Here is an 18,562-nt window from a genome sequence, read left to right as displayed (position 1 = left end):
TCACGGAGTTCTGTTAATGGACAGGGAACAACTTATATGAAGGTAGTGGTGATGGTTACACAACGTCATGGCCATCACCACCGTCAGTGAACTGTACGTGTAAAACGGTTGAAGTGGCAAACGTTTCCTTACACATAGATTTTTTAATAAGCTGAAAATCTAAAATATGCCTGGCACTCAAGCACTCAATCATGCTAGTAGTAGTGATTATGGTCTGGGGGTTGGGGGCCTCTGAGACAATGGCATGAGCAGTCAGTGGGAAACTGTTCCCTCTGTGGTTGGAATGCAGCCAGAGTAATATCTAAATATTTTTAGGAAGATGGCATAATATGAAAAGAAATGTGTCCACATGATGCATTTTGGAGCCTGAAATGTCAAACAGCTCTGTGGGCTAAATTTAGCTGAAGTGCTCTTTATTTAAGAAATATGTTAACAAATATGCACTATATATTATATAGAAGCTAACAGTGAGGCACACGTCCTGGAGACCAAACCCATCGATCTGCTGCTGTGCTGAGACACAGTGGGTCTCAGCACATCAGCTGGGATGGGCAGGGAGGGGGAGGAAGGGGAAGAGGCAGCCATGGGAGGCTGAGAGCCATGGGGGTTGAATGCACGCTATCGAAGAGGATGGGATTCTGGGCTAGATGCGGCTTCGGGTTATTCTAGCGGGCCTTGGACGTGCACTGATCCTTGAGCGGAAAGAGACCGCTTCAACTCCCACCGACCCTTGTCGTGTTTACCAACTTTTTAGGTAGTCCTGCTTCCTGTTCCCAAGATCCCTCGGAAATCAGATGACGAGGAGATATTGGGTACCAGGTAGGAAACTAAAGCCGAGAAGCCAGGTCTTCCAGGCAGGCTTTGACTCCGGAAGGTTCTGGCACAGCCAGTAGGACGGAGCAGAACAGCTGAGAGCACTGTCACAGGGACCCGTCTAGGCCCAGCACTCCCCCGCACATCCTGTCAGGACTTGGAGCAGCACTGGGAGATGGAACAGAACCAGTTCTGAGGAACCAGGGGTGGGAGGTGCAGATGCTGGAGCAGGTTAGAGCAGACAGAAGCGATTCCAAGTGAGTTTGCCCTCCCAGGCTGGAATGCGAAGCTGGATACTTTTCTGCTCTGAGGATTAAAAACCTGATGCCAAGAACAATTTCCTCTCCTTGACTTCCTCAAGGATAAACTCTAAATATCCCCTGCTTTGAGCTGCAGCAGTAGGTTGCCCTGACAGGGAGTTGCCAGGGACTCGAGCCAGATTCAGAAGAGGATTTGAAGCGAGGGACACCACAGCGGGTGTCAGATGGACCGTGACTGAAAGCAGAGAATACCAAGCAGATCTTTACCTGTGTTTTATTGACAATGCAAAGGCATTCAACTACGTGGAGCTTTCAAATCTGGGGTATCGTGAAGAATTTGAATTGTGAAGAAAAGAGTTCACTTTTTTCTAAGATTTCACGTTCCTTGGATCTGAACTCAATGTCAGAAAATCAAATGGCACGCGGCACGGGGTGCGGGTGGGAGTGACTTCATGGAAAACAACTCTTGATACAGTGCCAGCAACGGAGAGGGGCCACTTTTTTTTAAAACAATTTATTGGGGCTCATACAATTCTTATCACAGTTCATACATACACATACATCAATTGTATAAAGCACATCTGTACAGTCTTTGCCCTAATCATTTTTTTCTCTTTTCTTTTTTTACATTTTATTAGGGACTCATACAACTCTTATCCCAATCCATACATATACATACATCAATAGTATAAAGCACATCCATACATTCCCTGCCCCAATCATTCTCAAAGCATTTGCTCTCTACCCTTGCATCAGGTCCTCTTTTTTTCCCCCTCCCTCTCCTTTCCCCCCTCCCTCATGTGCCCTTGGTAATTTATACATCATTATTTTGTCATAGCTTGCCCTATATGGAGTCTCCCTTCCCCCCCTTCTCTGCTGTCCCTCTCCCAGGGAAGAGGTCACATGTGGATCCTTGTAATCAGTTCCTCCTTTCCAACACACTCACCCTCCACTCTCCCAGCATCGCCCCTCACACCCTTGGTCCTGAAGGTATCATCCACCCTGGATTCCCTGTACCTCCAGCCCTCATATGTACCAGTGTACAGCCTCTGCCCTATCCAGCCCTGCAAGGTAGAATTCGGATCATGGTAGTTGGGGGGAGGACGCATCCAGGATCTGGGGGAAAACTGTGTTCTTCATCGGTACTACCTCACACCCTAATTAACCCATCTCCTCTCCTAAACCCCTCTATGAGGGGATCTCCATTGGCCGACACTTGGGCCTTGGGTCTCCACTCTGCACTTCCCCCTTCATTTAATATGGTGTATGTATATATATATATATACACATACATACAGACACTTATATCTTTTTTTTTTTTGCATGATGCCTTATACCTGGTCCCTTGGCACCTCGTGATCGCACTGGCCAGTGTGCTTCTTCCATGTGGGCTTTTTTGCTTCTGAGCTAGATGGCCGCTTGTTCACCTTCAAGCCTTTAAGACCCCAGACACTATCTCTTTTGATAGCCGGCCACCATCAGCTTTCTTCACCACATTTGCTTATGCACCCATTTGTCTTCAGCGATCCTATCATGGAGGTGTGCAGTCAATGATATGATTTTTTGTTCTTTGATGCCTGGCAACTGATCCCTTCGGGACCACTCGATCACATAGGCTGGTGTGTTCTTCCATGTGGACTTTGTTGCTTCTGAGCTAGATGGCCGCTTGTTTATCTTCAAGCCTTTAAGACCCCAGTCACTATCTCTTTTGATAGCCGGGCACCATCAGTTTTCTTCACCACATTTACTTGTTCACTTTGGCTCCAGCAGTTGTGTCGGGAGAGTGAGCATCATAGAGTTCCAATTTAAAAAAAGAAGGTATTCATGCATTGAGGGAGTGTTTGAGTAGAGGCCCAAGGTCCTTCCGCCACCTTAATACTTGACCTATAAATATAGACACATAGATCTATTTCCCCATCCTCCTATATATATTTGCATGTACATGTCTTTGTCTAGACCTCCATAAATGGAGGGGCCACTTTTAGGACTAAGAGGTTCCTGTCCCAAGTCAGGGTATTTTCAATCACCCCAGATATATTTGAACGTTAGACAATGAATAAGGAAGACTGAGGAAGATCAGGTACATTTAAATAATGGTGTTGACCAAGAATATTGTAAGTAGCAGAGACGGCCAGAAGGGCAAACAAATCGGTTTCAAGAGAAGGCAGCCAGTGTAGCTTTACACATTCTTTGGACATGTGACTAGGAGAGATGCGCCCCTGGAGCAGGGCTTTGCGCTCGGTAAGACGGCTTTTGTTAGGCGCCATCTAGTCTGTTCCGACTCAGAGCCACCCTATGAGCAACCAACCAAAACACTGCCCACTGCTGCAGCCACTGTCCACCCATCTTGGTTACAGCCTTCCCTTTTTCATTGTCCCTCCACTTTACCAAGCACGGTGTCTTTCTCCAGGGACTGGTCTCCCCTGATAACACGTCCTAAGTATGTAAGACAAAGCCTTGCCAGCCTTGCGTCTCAGGAGCGTTCTGGCCGCACGAGCTCCACGACAGATTGGTGGTTGTTTGGCAGCCCGTGGTACTTTCATCATCCTTCATCGATGTTTCTCCAGGCTTCCGTATTCAGTGTTCGCCTGTCACATGCATGAGGCAATGGAACATACCAGGGCTGGGTCAGGCGCACTTTAGCCTTCAGAGTCCTCCCCTTGGTCTTCAACACTCTAAAGAGATCCTGTGAAGAGCTGCCCAATGCAATACATCTTTGGATCTCTTGACTGCTACTTCCTCGAGCACCGACTGCAGATTCAAGCAAGACAAAACTGTTGACACCTCAACCTCTGCTTCGTGTATCATGATGTTCCCAGCTGGTTGAGTTGTGAGGATCTGGGTCTTCTTTACAGCCAGCTTGTAATCCACACTAAAACTGCAATCTCTGCTCTTTATCAGAAAGGGCTTCCGGAGCATTTCACTCTCGGCGAGCAGGGCAGGTTGTGCGTTCTGCGTGCGTCAACGCATTCTGGTTGGCGTCCGTTCAGACTGTGTGAACTGGAAGCCCGGCAGCCATACATTTTGACTCAGTCTTGTATGGCCAGCCGTCCAATTTGGAAAGACTTGCAGAATGACCTACAATCGCGGTTTGTACTGGACTCTAACGCATCTCTCCGCACGCACTCACCGCACTCCCATCTCTGACGACAGTTGCTGGGGAAGGCAGAAGCTTCGAAGGATTAGAAGTCGTAGAAGTTCAAGTAGTTTATCTCAGCAACTCACCCTGTCCTCAAGGAGGGAAACCCAAAATACCACACCCTCTTACCCATGCCTAAAGATGAACTTTCCGAAGCGAAGGCAGATGTTTGTGTGTGTGTGTGCGCACACGTACATGTCCCCCCTATTTTCAGTGTGAAGGGGGTAGCTAGGGTGCATGGAACCTCAGGCTTTTGGCACAAAGTACTATTTCAACCCAAAGTTGCAAGAAACATTGGCCTGGAAGAGAGCCGTCGTGAAGCTGAGTATCAATTTAAGCCAATCTTGTGTGTCTAGGTCTTTGGGGTCTGGGAATGGAGACGTGAAGTGGAGACGTTTACTTAGCATGTAAGTCCAGAGTTGGGGACTGAGACCCACACCTGGGCTTCTTAGACCAATGCTTCTGGCTTCCCATACAAGGGCTCTGGAACCTCGCTCCCAAAATGCAGTCTCGGAACCAGCAGCCTTGGAGCATCTAGGAAGTTACCAGAAACACCGACTCTGGGGCTACAGCTCAGCCCAATCAGAATGTGCAATATAATTTGATCCCAGTGTTGACTCAATACCAACTGATTATTTTAATTTGCCTTTTGAACCAAGCCTAACCTACTTGGGAATTTTTCCGAGAGTCTGAGAAACCCAGCATAGGAGAAACAAAGGCAGAGACACCATCACAACCCCTGCCTGCCACGTGGGTTTGGGGTGACCTGGAAGGCGCAGCAGCCGCCCACCCGTGGGCTCCCATGGCCGCCTCAGAGATTCTCTGGGGTCTGGAAATCCGTTTTCTCTTTCGGCGGATATCCCCACGTGGACTCCATTTTATCTTGTCATTTTCTCTCCGTATGCAGCCAAACCTCTGGCTTTAGTAGAGGCTGTATTCCCCCCCCCCTTGAATTTAATTAATTTTGAAACCAATAGAGATTGTGCGTACAGAACCCAGGGCAGAATTTAGCTGCATGGAGGCAGGGAATCCAATTATAAATGTAAAACTGGAAGGACGGGTGGCTCTGATGAGATGAAGTGTGACGGGTTAGGCAGGAGCTCACTGGGCAGGGTTCACTGGCCAGGCTGATCCTCTGCACTAAGCCCAAGTTGGGGCCACCCCTTTCGTGCAGCCCACCTGGGTGCAAGGTGTGTGGGGGACACATACTTCATGTGGCATTTCATCATCTTTGACACGACTCCCTAGAACAAGCAAGTATCCCGAGTTTTCAGAGACAGAGGAAACCTTGCTCAGGAAGAAAAATGATCCACTTTGGTTCTCTGCCAACTTTTTTTTTTTTTTACTTTCTCACATTAAAATGTGTTGACTTTCTAATCCATTAGCGAATATGCCCTTATGATATTTGCAGAATCTCTGCAGTGTTTAATTAAGGAGACAAATCACTAGTCAAGCGCAGTGAAAGAGCAGCGGGAAGCGCAGACTGCTCTGGGTTCCTGGCCAGCAGGAAGTAGTCATAGGCTTTTCAGTAGGATCAAACAGACACAGAAGAGTCCCCAGACCTGCCACTGGAGTGTCTCCAGCTCTGTGACCCAGGGAGCAGGGCGAGGGGAGGAGCAGCAGTACAGCTGAAGTGGGCTTACACTGCTGTCAATGGCACTTAGCTCACATCACCCCGTCTTCAATGGCAGTCTTCTTTATCTCCCCAGGGCACAGAGCAATAAATAAATAAATAAATAAAGGGAAACGAAACAATCCAGTTGCTGTCTACTCTGATTTATGGCAACTTAAAGCGTGTCTGAATAGAACTGTGTTCTATTGGGTTTTCAATGGACATTTTTTAAAAAATTTTAGAACTAGGCTGCCTGGTCTTTCTACCAAGGTGCTTTTGGATGGACTTGAACATCCACCCTTTTAGTAAGCAGCTGAGTGTGTTCCCCATATGCACCACCCAGGCACTCAAGGGAAGAAGTCACCCAGGGAGGACTCAAGAAAGAAGAAAAGGAAGGGAAATTAGCAAGTCCACACCTGCTACAAGTTCCTGCAAACACGAGGTAACGAGGTAACAAGGCATTCTGCTTCTCTTCTCAACAGGTACTTCTGTGACACACTATAAGTACACACTTTAGGGCTAAGTGCTAGAGATTGAATGAATGGCCCACCTGTACACATGTACGCAACACACAACATACATGAACGAAGGTATCTATGAGAACCACCACATTGCCTATAGAAGTACCCATATTTCAGCATCAGCCCCTTTTCCTCAGTTGTTGTGCCCATCTCTATAGGCCCTAGATTGTGCCTGAGAGGGATCATGGCTTCTCCAGGCTAGCCCTGGCGCTTGCAGTGGGCAGATGAGCCCCCCAGAGAAGCCTTCCTCAGCCCCTGCTCATGATGCTGGAGGAGGAAGAGCCCTTGCTCCTAGCTGAGAGTGCAGGATCCCAGAATTAGGTCAAGAAACTTTTTGTGCTACAAGAAGAATCCTTTAATTAATGGTTAAAATGTCCTATCATTTAGAGTCTTAGAAAGCCAGTGTCATTTAAGAATGGTCTCCTGGGTGGGATAAGTTGAATCAATAGGTAAATAGCAGTTAAGAACAAGTCTGGGGCCCAGAAACCTCTCTGAATCATAACCATGGGAAAATATGAGCTGAGTTCATATTTGACATGGACAAGATCAGTAACTAGGGGCGGCTATTAACACCGATGGGAAGTGAGTACCATTTATTCCCATTTCTACAAGGGGAAATTGAAATCGTAAGAAGCTAAATGGTTGCCCAAAGCTACAGGATCCAATTAGTATGCTACCTGGTGTGGTTCTGTGCATATGTGTACATTTACACACAGGTTGTAGTCTAAATCCCAAAGACTCCTGAGACTGCTAAGATAAGGCTTACTATCTGGTCTACCTGGGTCACACACAACAAACAATCTACAAAATGTTGGCGGTTGAATACTGTTCTTATCACTTATATTCTGAGCCCTGACGGCATAGTGGCTATGTGTGGGCCTGCTAACCACAAGGTAAATAGTTCGGAACCACCAGCCGTTCCAAGAGAGAAAGAAGAGGCTTTCTGCTTTTGTAAAGGAGTACAGTGTCAGAAACCCACAGGCTAGTTATACCCTGCTCCGCAGGACTGCGAGGAGTTAGAATCGACTAGCTGGCAGTGAGTTTTGAATTTTTGGTGATATAACTTAAGAGATGGCAAACAGTAAACATTAAGACACATATTATGTACAGAAACCAACAGTAGACAATGGGGCCGATTTGAGCTAAATCTGTCCCCTTCACTCTCAGGGAGCAGCCTCACTTAGCACTGTGGGAGAAGAAGCCACGAATGCCTTAAAGGAGACCCATCACCCCTCCCAAGTCACCCGTGTCCATTCCTGTGTCCTGGGTGGGCATGCATGACAGCAGGGGTGCGTCTCTCTCAAAAGGTCACCTGTGTCATCATTGTGTTCATCCTCCCTGTGTGTGTGTCTCCCAGTGGCTTTACCTGGTCGTGTCTGGCCATGTGCTTACTGTTTCAGCAATCTACCAGCGGCTTCATGACACTCCTGGGGCAATGCCTGGAGGGAGGCTGGCATTCCAATAGCTCTGGAGGCAAACTGTTTAATGGGTAACCGTTATACAGAGCATGCTCGGGAGTCTGAGGGCAGTCTGCCATCCCCAGTAAAGGCAGGTATCCTCTTAGCCTTAATGTTAAAGCTCTCATCTGTCTGGGCCATCTGTCACTGCCCAAGGTAGGCCAGTTGGACTCCCACGCTTCCATTTGCTCTGCATGGGCATCTGCTGGCACAGCCTTAAGCTGTCACTGTTTACAGGCCCTCTAGCTCTACTGATAACCTCTTGATGACCTACTACTGGCTGCTGTCAGTCTCACTGCTCTGCTGCTTGGCCCAGCTGTATCTGCCACCATTTCTCTTGATTTCAGTGTTTCAATTCAATCTTCCAGCCCTTGACACCCATCGCAATTCTGTTATTTGGACCTAGGACGTTTTCAGTGCAGGGACCCTGAGCTCAAAGGACGCACTTATCCCTAGGCTGTAAGTGATCAGGACGTCACCAGCTAAAACCTCTGGGAGTCTGGCTACTTCTATAGGAAAACTTCTTGTCAGTTTTCAAGATATAGTTTCTGAAAACCAACCAAACCCTCAGACAGATCATAAACTGCCAATCCTGTTGGGTGGGTAGTAATTCACATATGCAGAAGGTACCCTGGCCAATCCTTTGGTGGACTGTAGCAAGACCAATCATCTAGGGAGACTTGCAAACCCAGGGTCAGAGAAACAACGTAAGAGCAATCTACTGTATCCCACATTCCAACTCAGGTCTAGAACTTGTCTACAATCGTGTGCTTATTGCCCCAAAAGAGACTAAAATTTAATGCTTCTTTATTTTTAGGGACCCAAAACATAAAAAGAGTCAATGGGGATGCGAAGGGTTAATGCACCCACCTGCCAACTGCAGAGTTGGAAGTTCAAGCCCACTCAGAGGCACCTAGGAAAAAGACCTGATGACCTATTTCTAAAAAATCAGTATGTGTGACCAGACGGGGCACAGTTGTACTCTGATACACCTGGCGTTGTCACAAGTCTAGGTTGACTCAATGGTCATCAACATAGCAGAAAGTCCAGCACACACAGAGACCAACTCTCAATTTGGCATTTGGGATCTACTTGGAAATAACTTCTAATGCAGCAAAACAGATTATTAATCAATTTCCGAATGAGGGGAATAAAAATAGCTGTAATCAGAATTTATGCTAAAAGAAAGGGAACAGGCGAGCTTTAGAGACAATATAATCCTCCAGCTAAGCTTCGAAGGGTGTGGAGGGCTGAACGCCAAGGAGAAGGGTGTTCACGGGGCATGTCCAGTGGATCCACTGCTAAATCCTGCTCAGTTTTTAAGGAGATCAGGGGCTCTTTTCTCCGAGATCGAAGCTCCCCCAGTGTCTAAACCCGGCTGATTCGAGGCAACTCCTTCATGCTGGCTGGGCGGGCGGACCGGAATCAAGTAGCGCAAAATTCCACGTGCTAAATTTCAAGTATAGTTCTTCTAATCGCTGTGTCCCCCGACACAGAATATGAAGTCACTCTTCTGATGACCTGGGCAAACAAATACGCCACCCCAAGCCCTTCGTGTCGAACCAGGGTGGCTGAGCTGCTGAGGAGCCTGGAAGGATGTTTGGCACAGAAAGCTAATACCGGTGATTACGTGCAACAGAAATAGAACAAAGAGGAAGCTGGATCCAGCAATATTTAATAAGACCTTTCCTTCATGCGCATCACTGTGACTTAAAAAGAAACTCCCTTTCCTACGGAGGTCTGTGCAGCCGACAGCTTTCCAGTGTTTTCTATCACACACACTAGAACCGATTTACCAGTAGGACACAATTTATTTAAAAGTGGATGTTTTAACTGTTTCCTTATGTCTCCACGGCTTAGAGGCAGAGCATTGTGTTTCCATGGACAATCTTCACTGAACTGAAAAAATAGATACATAGAATTAGTGCCGATCATCTGTGCCCTAGGAAGTGTGTCTGGAACCCAGGATCCCTGACATTCACTGATGCTTTTCTTCTCTACCAGACTGCCCCAAGGTAGAACTACCTGAGGGATATTACAATTAAACCTCGTTCTTTTCAGAGATGGGTTAACTGAAGATTGGCAGTTCGAGTCTACCTAGAGGTACTTGAAAGAACGGAGTGGTGATGCACTTATGAAAGGTCATGGTCGCAGAAAACCTTATGAAGGACAGTTCTACTTTGACACATAGGGGTGGGAAAGATTCTACCATGACTGCTGGCTTACTGGCAGGCTACCAATGGGAGGCCACCAGCCTAGGCTTTGATCTAAGCCAAACATGGGGGAATGGGGGGAGTCAGGGGGCTGCCTCCACACAAGCTCCCGAGAGAGGGGGGTAGGGTGGGAATCAACATAAGGGCCAAAGAACGTGCCTAGTAGTGAGTAAACTGGCCTGACCATTTAGCAGCCACTTTGCAGTCAGAAAGGTAAGGGTCGTGGTTCTCTACTTAAGAGCTAGGGAACTTTGAACAAATGGCTTGATCTCACTGAAGTTCCATTGCTCCCTCTGTAAAAGGAGTTGTTTTGGGATTAAAATGGGATAATGTTGATAATGGTGTTAGTGACTGTGAGGCATCATTGAGTCAGTTCTGACCCATAGGGACCTGATGCACAATAGAACCAAACACGGCCTGGCCCGGCGCCAGCCTCACAATGGCTCCAATGTTTGGGCCCGGTGGCAGCCAGGGCGTCAGTCCATCCTCCTGGAGGGCCTTCCTTTTTGTGCCCTTCTACTTTGGCAATGGTCACCTGGCATATGTGAAGCGTTCATCAATGCCATCTACCACCAACACCACTACTAATTATTGGTCATGGGTCAGTTTTCGCTTCTAATTAGGAGGGTATTGGCCCAAATCTAAGTGACTTCCCTTTCTAAGGTGTCCTGATTTGGTGAGTGCATGAAGCTGGGGGCAAGGTGGGAAAATGCTGCTTTTGTTGCTAGGTATCTGATGAGAATCAGCATGAGCCCATTCCCTAAAACTGGGGATGGATTTAGTCTCCACACCCCAACATCTCCAGCCTTGCCTCCAGTCATTCATATAAAGCCACCAATTAGTTCACCAATTAGAAGCAGTGGTTCTCCACCTTCCTAATGCTGCGACCCTTTAATACAGTTCCTCATGTTATGGTGACCCCCCAACCATAAAGTTATTTTTGTTTTTACTTCATCACTGTAGTTTTGCCATTGTTATGAATCAGGCAACCCCTGTGAAAGGGATTTTAACCCCCAAAGGGGTTGCGACCCACAGGTTGAGAACAACTGAATTAGAGACACAGATTTCCAGCCTTAGGTACCTACCTAGGTCAGAGCTCACACATTCCGACACCTTTGTTGTTGGTGTGCCAAAGAGGCAGACACCACCCTACTGGCTCTCACTGACCCAATGGACTTGTGAACTTTTTAATTTGCTTGAAAAGTTCACAGGATTTCAAAGAAAGACCGTACTTATAGTATGTGTATATAAATATATATATATATATATACATACATACACACACACACATACATATAGCACAATATATATTAATCCCAAAGAGACACCCAAGGTTAGGTCTGGGAGGGGTCACAGCACAGGGCTTCCATGTCTCAAAGCTGGACCACTGCCCTCTCTCATGCATATCACAATTGGGGAGGGGGGGTCCCCATCACAACCTCACAGCTCGGGACTTTGATCAGCCTCAGCACATGCCCACAATGGATTTCACTGGGCCTCCTGAGGCTTAGTCAGCATGGGCACGCTGAGTGGTCCCTTTTTGTTTGGGCGGCCAGACTAAGGAGCCCTAGTGTTGGTCTGGTTGCAGAGAACCAAGAAGAGGGGCTTGATTCCGTGCTGTAACGTGAGTTCTCACAGTGGGAGCAGAATTGGCTTTACTTTACATGGTAACGCGGTGCAGAGAGAAGGGCCCTCGTGTGTCAGAGTAGCACAGTGCTCCACAGGGTCTGCCATGCTAGGCTTTCAGATGTCGATCCCCAGGCCTTTCTTCATGGTAGCTCTGGCTGGACCAGAACCTGCAATCTTTCAGTCTGCAACTGAGCATGTTCATCTTTGCACCTTCCAGGGACTGCAACCCACAGCTTGTTGCTTATTGACAGCTACATTTGAGTTGATCCCTGATTCAAGCTGACTGCACGTACGACAGGACACAATGCTGCCTGGTCCTTGCTGTAACAGCCCCATGATTGCTTAAAGACCAGACCACTGTGGTCTATAGGATGTTGAATGGCTGCCTTTGGGAAGTGAATCACCATGATTACTTCATCTGTCTTAGACTGGAGGTGCTGCTCAAAACTATTCATGATCACAGCAACACACAAGCCTGCACTGATTGACAGGTGCCTGGAGGTCAGGAATTGCCCTTGGGACTCCTCCATGGGAAACAAGAATTCTACCATGGAACCACCATACCCCACAAATGATACCTGTGTTAGTCTGGGTAAACTAGGAAAGGAAATCCACAGAAACTCATATGTATAATGGAGAGTTTTATATAAAGGTTAAGTGCACACGAGGAAAGCATCCCAACTCAGTTCTGCCCAAGCCCATTAGTCCAACATTAGCCCATATGTCCGACACCAATCCACAAAGTCCTCCTCCATCTCACAAAACACACGCAATGATGCTGACTACAGGAGGAAAGCCGAGTCAGTGAATGTGTAAGCATCTCAGCGCTGGCAGGGGTCTCCATGTGGCTGCTCCAGCACCCAGGGCTGCATCAGGGTAGGGTCATGCGGTTTCTACTTGGCAATGTCTTGCAGGAAGTGAGCCTTGCCTGCTGAAGCAGGGAACTGGCTAAGGCAGCTGCACCCTGGTCCGACCATCACAAAGCAAGAGACCCAAGAGAGAGAGGGAGAACTAGAAAGGCACATCTCACCGAGCCATTTATCTCTCCGCCTTTCAATTAATTCACAAGCTTATTGGCCAGGTTGGCACAATCAACCTTAACTATCTCAATACCTTTCCCAGAATTAAATATATGCAGGAAATGTATGTATTTAAATATAGCGCTTTGGCAGCAGGTTTCCAAGGTACTTGCCCACCCACCACAGCACTGGGAGGCAAATGAAAACAACACAGCCTGCACTTGTACCTCCTGAGAAGGGGGAGAGTGGGCCATGTTGTGGTGATCAACATAACAAACAAAACGACATTTCAGGTGAGAGTGTAGGAAAGACAGGTATTCAATTGTGTGTGCGGAGAAAGTTTATACAGACAGGATTCCTGAGTGGAGATTCTGACCCGCGTGGAAATCTGAAAGATTCAGTGCTTAGCGAAAAATGTCTTCAATTACTTCATGACCACATTACTGGGGAAAGGGTTTGTTGAGGATAGGAGACCTCCATAACCTTCTTGGAAATGCTGTTGGCAAATTAACGCAGCCCTGATGAGAGGAGATGCCTGCCACCAGCTGAATCAGCAGCAAGGGGTTGAGATGAAGTGCCAGCAGCTAGCCTGCGCCCCAGACAGCTCCCAACCACAGGAGGAACTCGGTTTCGTACTTTGCAAAATACTGCTTTCATTTAAGTCCTGTCTCCTGCTGCTGGCTTAGGGGACAGCTTCTCAGCAGCTCATCTAGTGGTAAGATCGGAAACGAGACACGGCAGCAGATGGCAGAGAGGGGACACCTCTTCAGATTGCAAACATCAAAACGAGGCCCATTTCAAGTCAGAGACCTCACTCTAAGTGTTTCTGTAAAGCCCACCGTCAGTGGAATGCCGATTATGGGTTAAAAAAAACCCTCCCCAACCCTTAGGCTTTTAGCAACACACTCCCAATGCTAAATGCTTAATAGAGTTCTGAAGAAGGAGCAGGCATACACAGAAGAAAGAACCTCTACACAATTCTTGGAGGTCAGCCAACAACAGTCATATTTCGCAGTCTTCTGCGAGGCAAGAAGATCCAAGATGCGGCGCCTGACCCTCCGGCTCTGGCAGTGTGCGCCCCCAGCAGGGGCAGCGTATTCCTAGCACAGTCCGGTTTGCTCCGGTCCCCACATACATTTATTTGTTTGTTTTTAGGAAACAATTCTCAAACAACACAGGAAAGGCATCTAAGAAAATCCAACACTCGCTTATGATAAAAATATTCAGTGAAAAGGAAATAGAAGGGCAAGTCCTGAACATAACATTTCCCTTGCGAACAGAAACTGGACAAGGATGTCCTTTATCACCACCCTTATTCAACATTGTATTCAAAGCCCTAGTTTGGGAAATAAGGTAAAAAAAAGGGAACACATGGCACCCAAATTGCAAAGAGGGGTTGAAATTATCTGGGTGCGGGTGCTTTGAAATTACAGATAGAAGATCCCAAAGACTAAATCAGAAAACCTCCGGTCCTAAGAGAAGAACTCAGCACAGTACAAGACGAATGCACGGCCTGAGGTGGAGTGAGACAGCCTAATATGGAGCTTCCACCTAAGTCTCTGTAACTGCCACAGAACTATTAGGAGGGATTTTGAAAACAGGGCATGTGTAACACTCATAGAGGGGACGATGCACATAGGACACGGATAACACTGAGTGAGGAGAGTTTGTGTACATTGCCGCCTCTCGGCTTTAACGATGAACCACCTTGGAAGTGGCAACAGAGACAGAAACCCCAAGGACCTTGGAAGATCACATCCAAGATCTCTGTCTGAAGCAGCAGAGGCCACTTGGACTGTATGTGACAGAGAATGTGGCATGGTGACTCTTCTGCACTGCGGCCATGGGGCATGTTCTCCTCCTCTGGCTTGAGATATGTCACAACCATGGGACAGAGCAACAGGCAGTCTAGATTGCTGGTCTATGAAGGCCAAGAGGCCATGTGGCTGAGACACTTAGGGCTGAAGAGAGATTTGTTTTCCATGTGGCTGAAAGAGACTTAGCTTCTGGCTGAGAGCAACGACTGTGTCCTCACTGTATGCTGATTCTGACTTGAAGTAATCTACTACCTTCCCTAAAAACACCACCACCACCCCCACTGGTCCCCAAATGATGAGTCGTGCCTGTGAGTTCTGTGTGGCCATTGCACTGAATTAACAAGCCCAGCACAGGTGGAGAGTGGTGTGGGAAGAAAGTCACAATTGTAAGGAAAAATGGAGCTTTGGAGGCTTGTCTGCCTCTAGCTTCATGGCAAAATGGCAGCCAGATGTGGAGTTCAGATACGGAGGTCAGATATGGATACGGAGGTCAGACATGGAGGTCAGACACGGAGGTCAGACATGGAGATCAGATACGGAGGTCAGATACAGAGGTCAGACATGGAGGTCAGATACAGAGATCACATATGGAGGTCAGATATGGAAGTCAGATATGGATACAGAGGTCAGATACGGAGGTCAGACATGGAGGTCAGATAGAGGTCAGATATGGAGATCACAGATGGAGGTCACAAATGGAGGTCAGATATACCCACTGTCATGCCAGTCACTGCACAAACATCAGTCAGATTCTCCTACACTAATGAAGAGAACTCTGAAAAGCAGGAAGATAATGCCATTTATAGTAACTACTCAAAAGATGATGTACTCCAAAGTAAATATAATGAGTCACAGATCAAACCTTGCCATCAAGTTCATTCCAACGCATTGCATAGTGACCCCATAGGGCAGAGCAGAACTGCCTCTTTGGGATCAGAAATCCTCATCTTTCTCCCACAGGGCAGGTGGCCAGTTTGAACTGCTGACCTTGAAGTTACCAACCTAACATGTCATCCACAACATGAGCAGGGCTCCTTAGAGACACAAAAGACCTATATAAAGAAAATTACAAAAACTACCATAAGAAACCAGGACCTATGAAATGGAAGAATATACTAGGTTCATGAATAGGGAGACTTAACATTGTGAAAATGTCAATACCACCCAAAATTATCTGCAGATATAACAATCCTGATGTAGAGTCCAGCAGCATTATTTTTTAAGGAGATTAAAAAACTGATCATCGATTTTATTTAGGAAGAAGAAAGGACGTCCTTCTTCTATGTAAGTAAATCATTACAAAAGAAGAACACAAGAGTTTGAACACTCCACTATCTCTAAACCTACTATGCAAACATGGCCGTCAAAACAGCCTGGTAATGAAACACTACAGATATGTAGACAGATGGAACAGAATTGAGGCCCCAGAAGTAAATCCATCCACCTATGTAATATAATCTTTAACAATTACATTAAATAGGGATGAGAAAGCCACTTTGTCAAATGGTACCGGTAAAAGTGGATATGCACTTGCGTCAGAATGTAACTGCATCCATGTATCTCACCATACACAAAAACTAACGCAAAATAGATCAAAGTCCTCCATGTAAAACTGAGGGGTAAACTTTGAGGCCCTAATATATGACATAAATATTCTAAAAAATATAACTTAAAATGTAGAAACAGAGTAGAGTTGGACCTCCAAAAAATCAGATACTTATGTGTATCAGAGGATTTCACTTAAAGAAAAAGAAGCCTCCAATATGGAAACTGTCAACAATATGTTAGACAAAAGATTAATCTCTAAATGGTATAAAAATGTCAATAACTCAACAACAATAGGCAAATAATTCAATTAAAATATGGGCAGAGGACTGGAACAGACATCTTACCAAAGACCTTGAGGGGACAAAGACATGAAGAAATGCTCATAATTATTAGCTTCAGGGAGATCCATACCAAAACAACAGTGAGATGTTACCTCACTCCAGCATTAATATCAAATTGCAAAATCAAACAAAAATAAAAGAACTCCAACAAACAAACAAAAGAAAGCAAGACCACCAACCACAAAAAAATGCTGGTGAGGGCGTGGAGAGACTGGAACCGTTATACACTGCTGGTGGGTTGTAAGATGGAAAAAGAACTATCATATGATCCAACAATCTCATGATTAATTACATATCCTAGAGAAATATGAGCCTCGGCATGAGCAAACATATGTAATCCAAGTTCTTCACGATTATTCAAAAAAGCAAAAAGATGGAAACAACTCAAGTGCCCACTGATTGACAGGTGTGTGGATGAATGAACTATGGCACAAGCATTCGGTGGAAAACTAAACCATACTGAAGAATAAGGATGGACCTCAGAGACACGTCAGCACATGGATGAACCTGGAGGGCAGTACGTCTGTGTTCAACAGCCAATCACAAGTGGGCAAATACTACATGAGAGGAGGGCAGTATGTCTATGTTCAATCAGCCAATCACAAATGGGCAAATACTACATGAGAGGAGGGCAGTATGTCTGTGTTCAATCAGCCAATCACAAGTGGGCAAATGTTGCATGACACTACTATTGTAAAGAGTCAGGAAAAGCTTCACACATAGAAAGAAGCATTCTTTGAAGGTCACCAAATGTTGGAGGGGAAAGAGAGGTAACCACTAAGTGAGGGTAGACATGGATTAACGTGGGTGAAGGGAAAGGTAATAAGAAGTAAGTGGAAGTCAACACAACATGATCAAAGCAGAGGAAGACACCGGAGAAGCACAGGCATCACAGGCATTACAGGCAAACACTATTACATACACAACCCTGCACTAACCAATAATACTGAGTGTATGCATAAACATTCAAGCTGAACAGGGGTAGGAGCATGACTATACCCAAGAATGAAGCATATATATAGATACATATAGATATATGTGTGTGTATGAATATATAGCATAGATTTGATAGAGGATATCACTGCCTATTTATTTTTATGTTTTGCAAATATATTCATGAATATAGTACTCAGGGCAAAGTTATAGAAATGTCTTAGCTATACCCAAACACATTAGGGAAATGATTCACTGGACCAGGGGGCACATGAATATAGTGTTGGTGGGGGGTAGACACCAAGGTCAACTACCATAACACAGTTCACAAAGGCAATATCCTACATCTTCCTTTACTGAGTAAAGACTGGGGTGTTAATAGTTTGTGAACAGCCATTTGAGGTGCAGCTATTGTTTTCTTCCCATCAGAGCAAATAAGAAGAAGAAAACCAAAGACACAAAGGACCGAGTAGTCCAAAGCATTAACAGACAGCATGAACTCCAGTCTCCATGACTCGTAGACAAAAAGAACTAGATGGCGCCCGGCCGCCGCCACTGCGGATGGCTTTGAAAGTAATCACAATAAGAGGTCCTGCAACGAGTGATTTTAAAATGTAGAACAAAAATCAAAATCATGAAAAAGACACAACAGGCTAATTGATCTGCTGGAGACAGATGGAATTTCCAAGGTTATGGTCCTTAGCCATCTTTCAAGTCCAGTAGTGAACGTACCTCTGTGGCTCAACTTTCATTCAAACCTTAGACAAGGCTCCGGAGTGAATAGTAACACAGGGCAGTATGAGCTTGTTTAAAACAACCAACCATCTACACTGGATCAAAAGGAGTTGCATATGCCCCATAATAAAGCTCAGAAGACGGGAATGGATGGAAATAAGAATGGAGGGAAATCGTAACTCAAGGAGAAAGTGGAAAGGGTGCAATTATACCGTGGGGATTGCGGTCCAAGTCACAATCACAATGTGTAGGAATTGCTGAACAGGAGATCAACTTCTCTGTTAGCCTTCACCCAAATCACAATTTGTAAAAAGTGAGACATCACTTAGAGAAATCTTACCTTGCTTTCATCCTCAAAGTCATTATAGCCGCATGCGTTTATGAAATCGGGAAACATCTCAGACCAGCCATCACTTGTACAATTTTTGCTTATATTGCCTGTAAATGTAAAGGTCAGACATTTTATCAGCAAGCTCATGAGAATTACTCTAGAGTAAAAATTTAGTCAATGCTTACACCTGTGTG

The 18,562-nt window shown here is 45.9% G+C and overlaps 1 protein-coding gene across 1 annotated transcript in view; it reads right to left on the bottom strand.

Moving 5' to 3' along the window:
- The window catches only part of VIPR2 (vasoactive intestinal peptide receptor 2), a 163,494-nt gene that overhangs the window by 90,901 nt on the left and 54,031 nt on the right, over positions 1–18,562 (bottom strand). The window contains exon 4 of the mRNA XM_075550159.1: positions 18,378–18,475. Within this exon, the coding sequence (XP_075406274.1) occupies positions 18,378–18,475 (98 nt within the window). The remainder of the gene's footprint in view (positions 1–18,377; positions 18,476–18,562) is intronic.

The sequence above is a fragment of the Tenrec ecaudatus genome, chromosome 5, assembly GCF_050624435.1.
Source record: "Tenrec ecaudatus isolate mTenEca1 chromosome 5, mTenEca1.hap1, whole genome shotgun sequence".
In the NCBI taxonomy this organism is placed as follows: Eukaryota; Metazoa; Chordata; class Mammalia; order Afrosoricida; family Tenrecidae; genus Tenrec; species Tenrec ecaudatus.
This window is presented reverse-complemented; position numbering and strand designations above follow the sequence as displayed.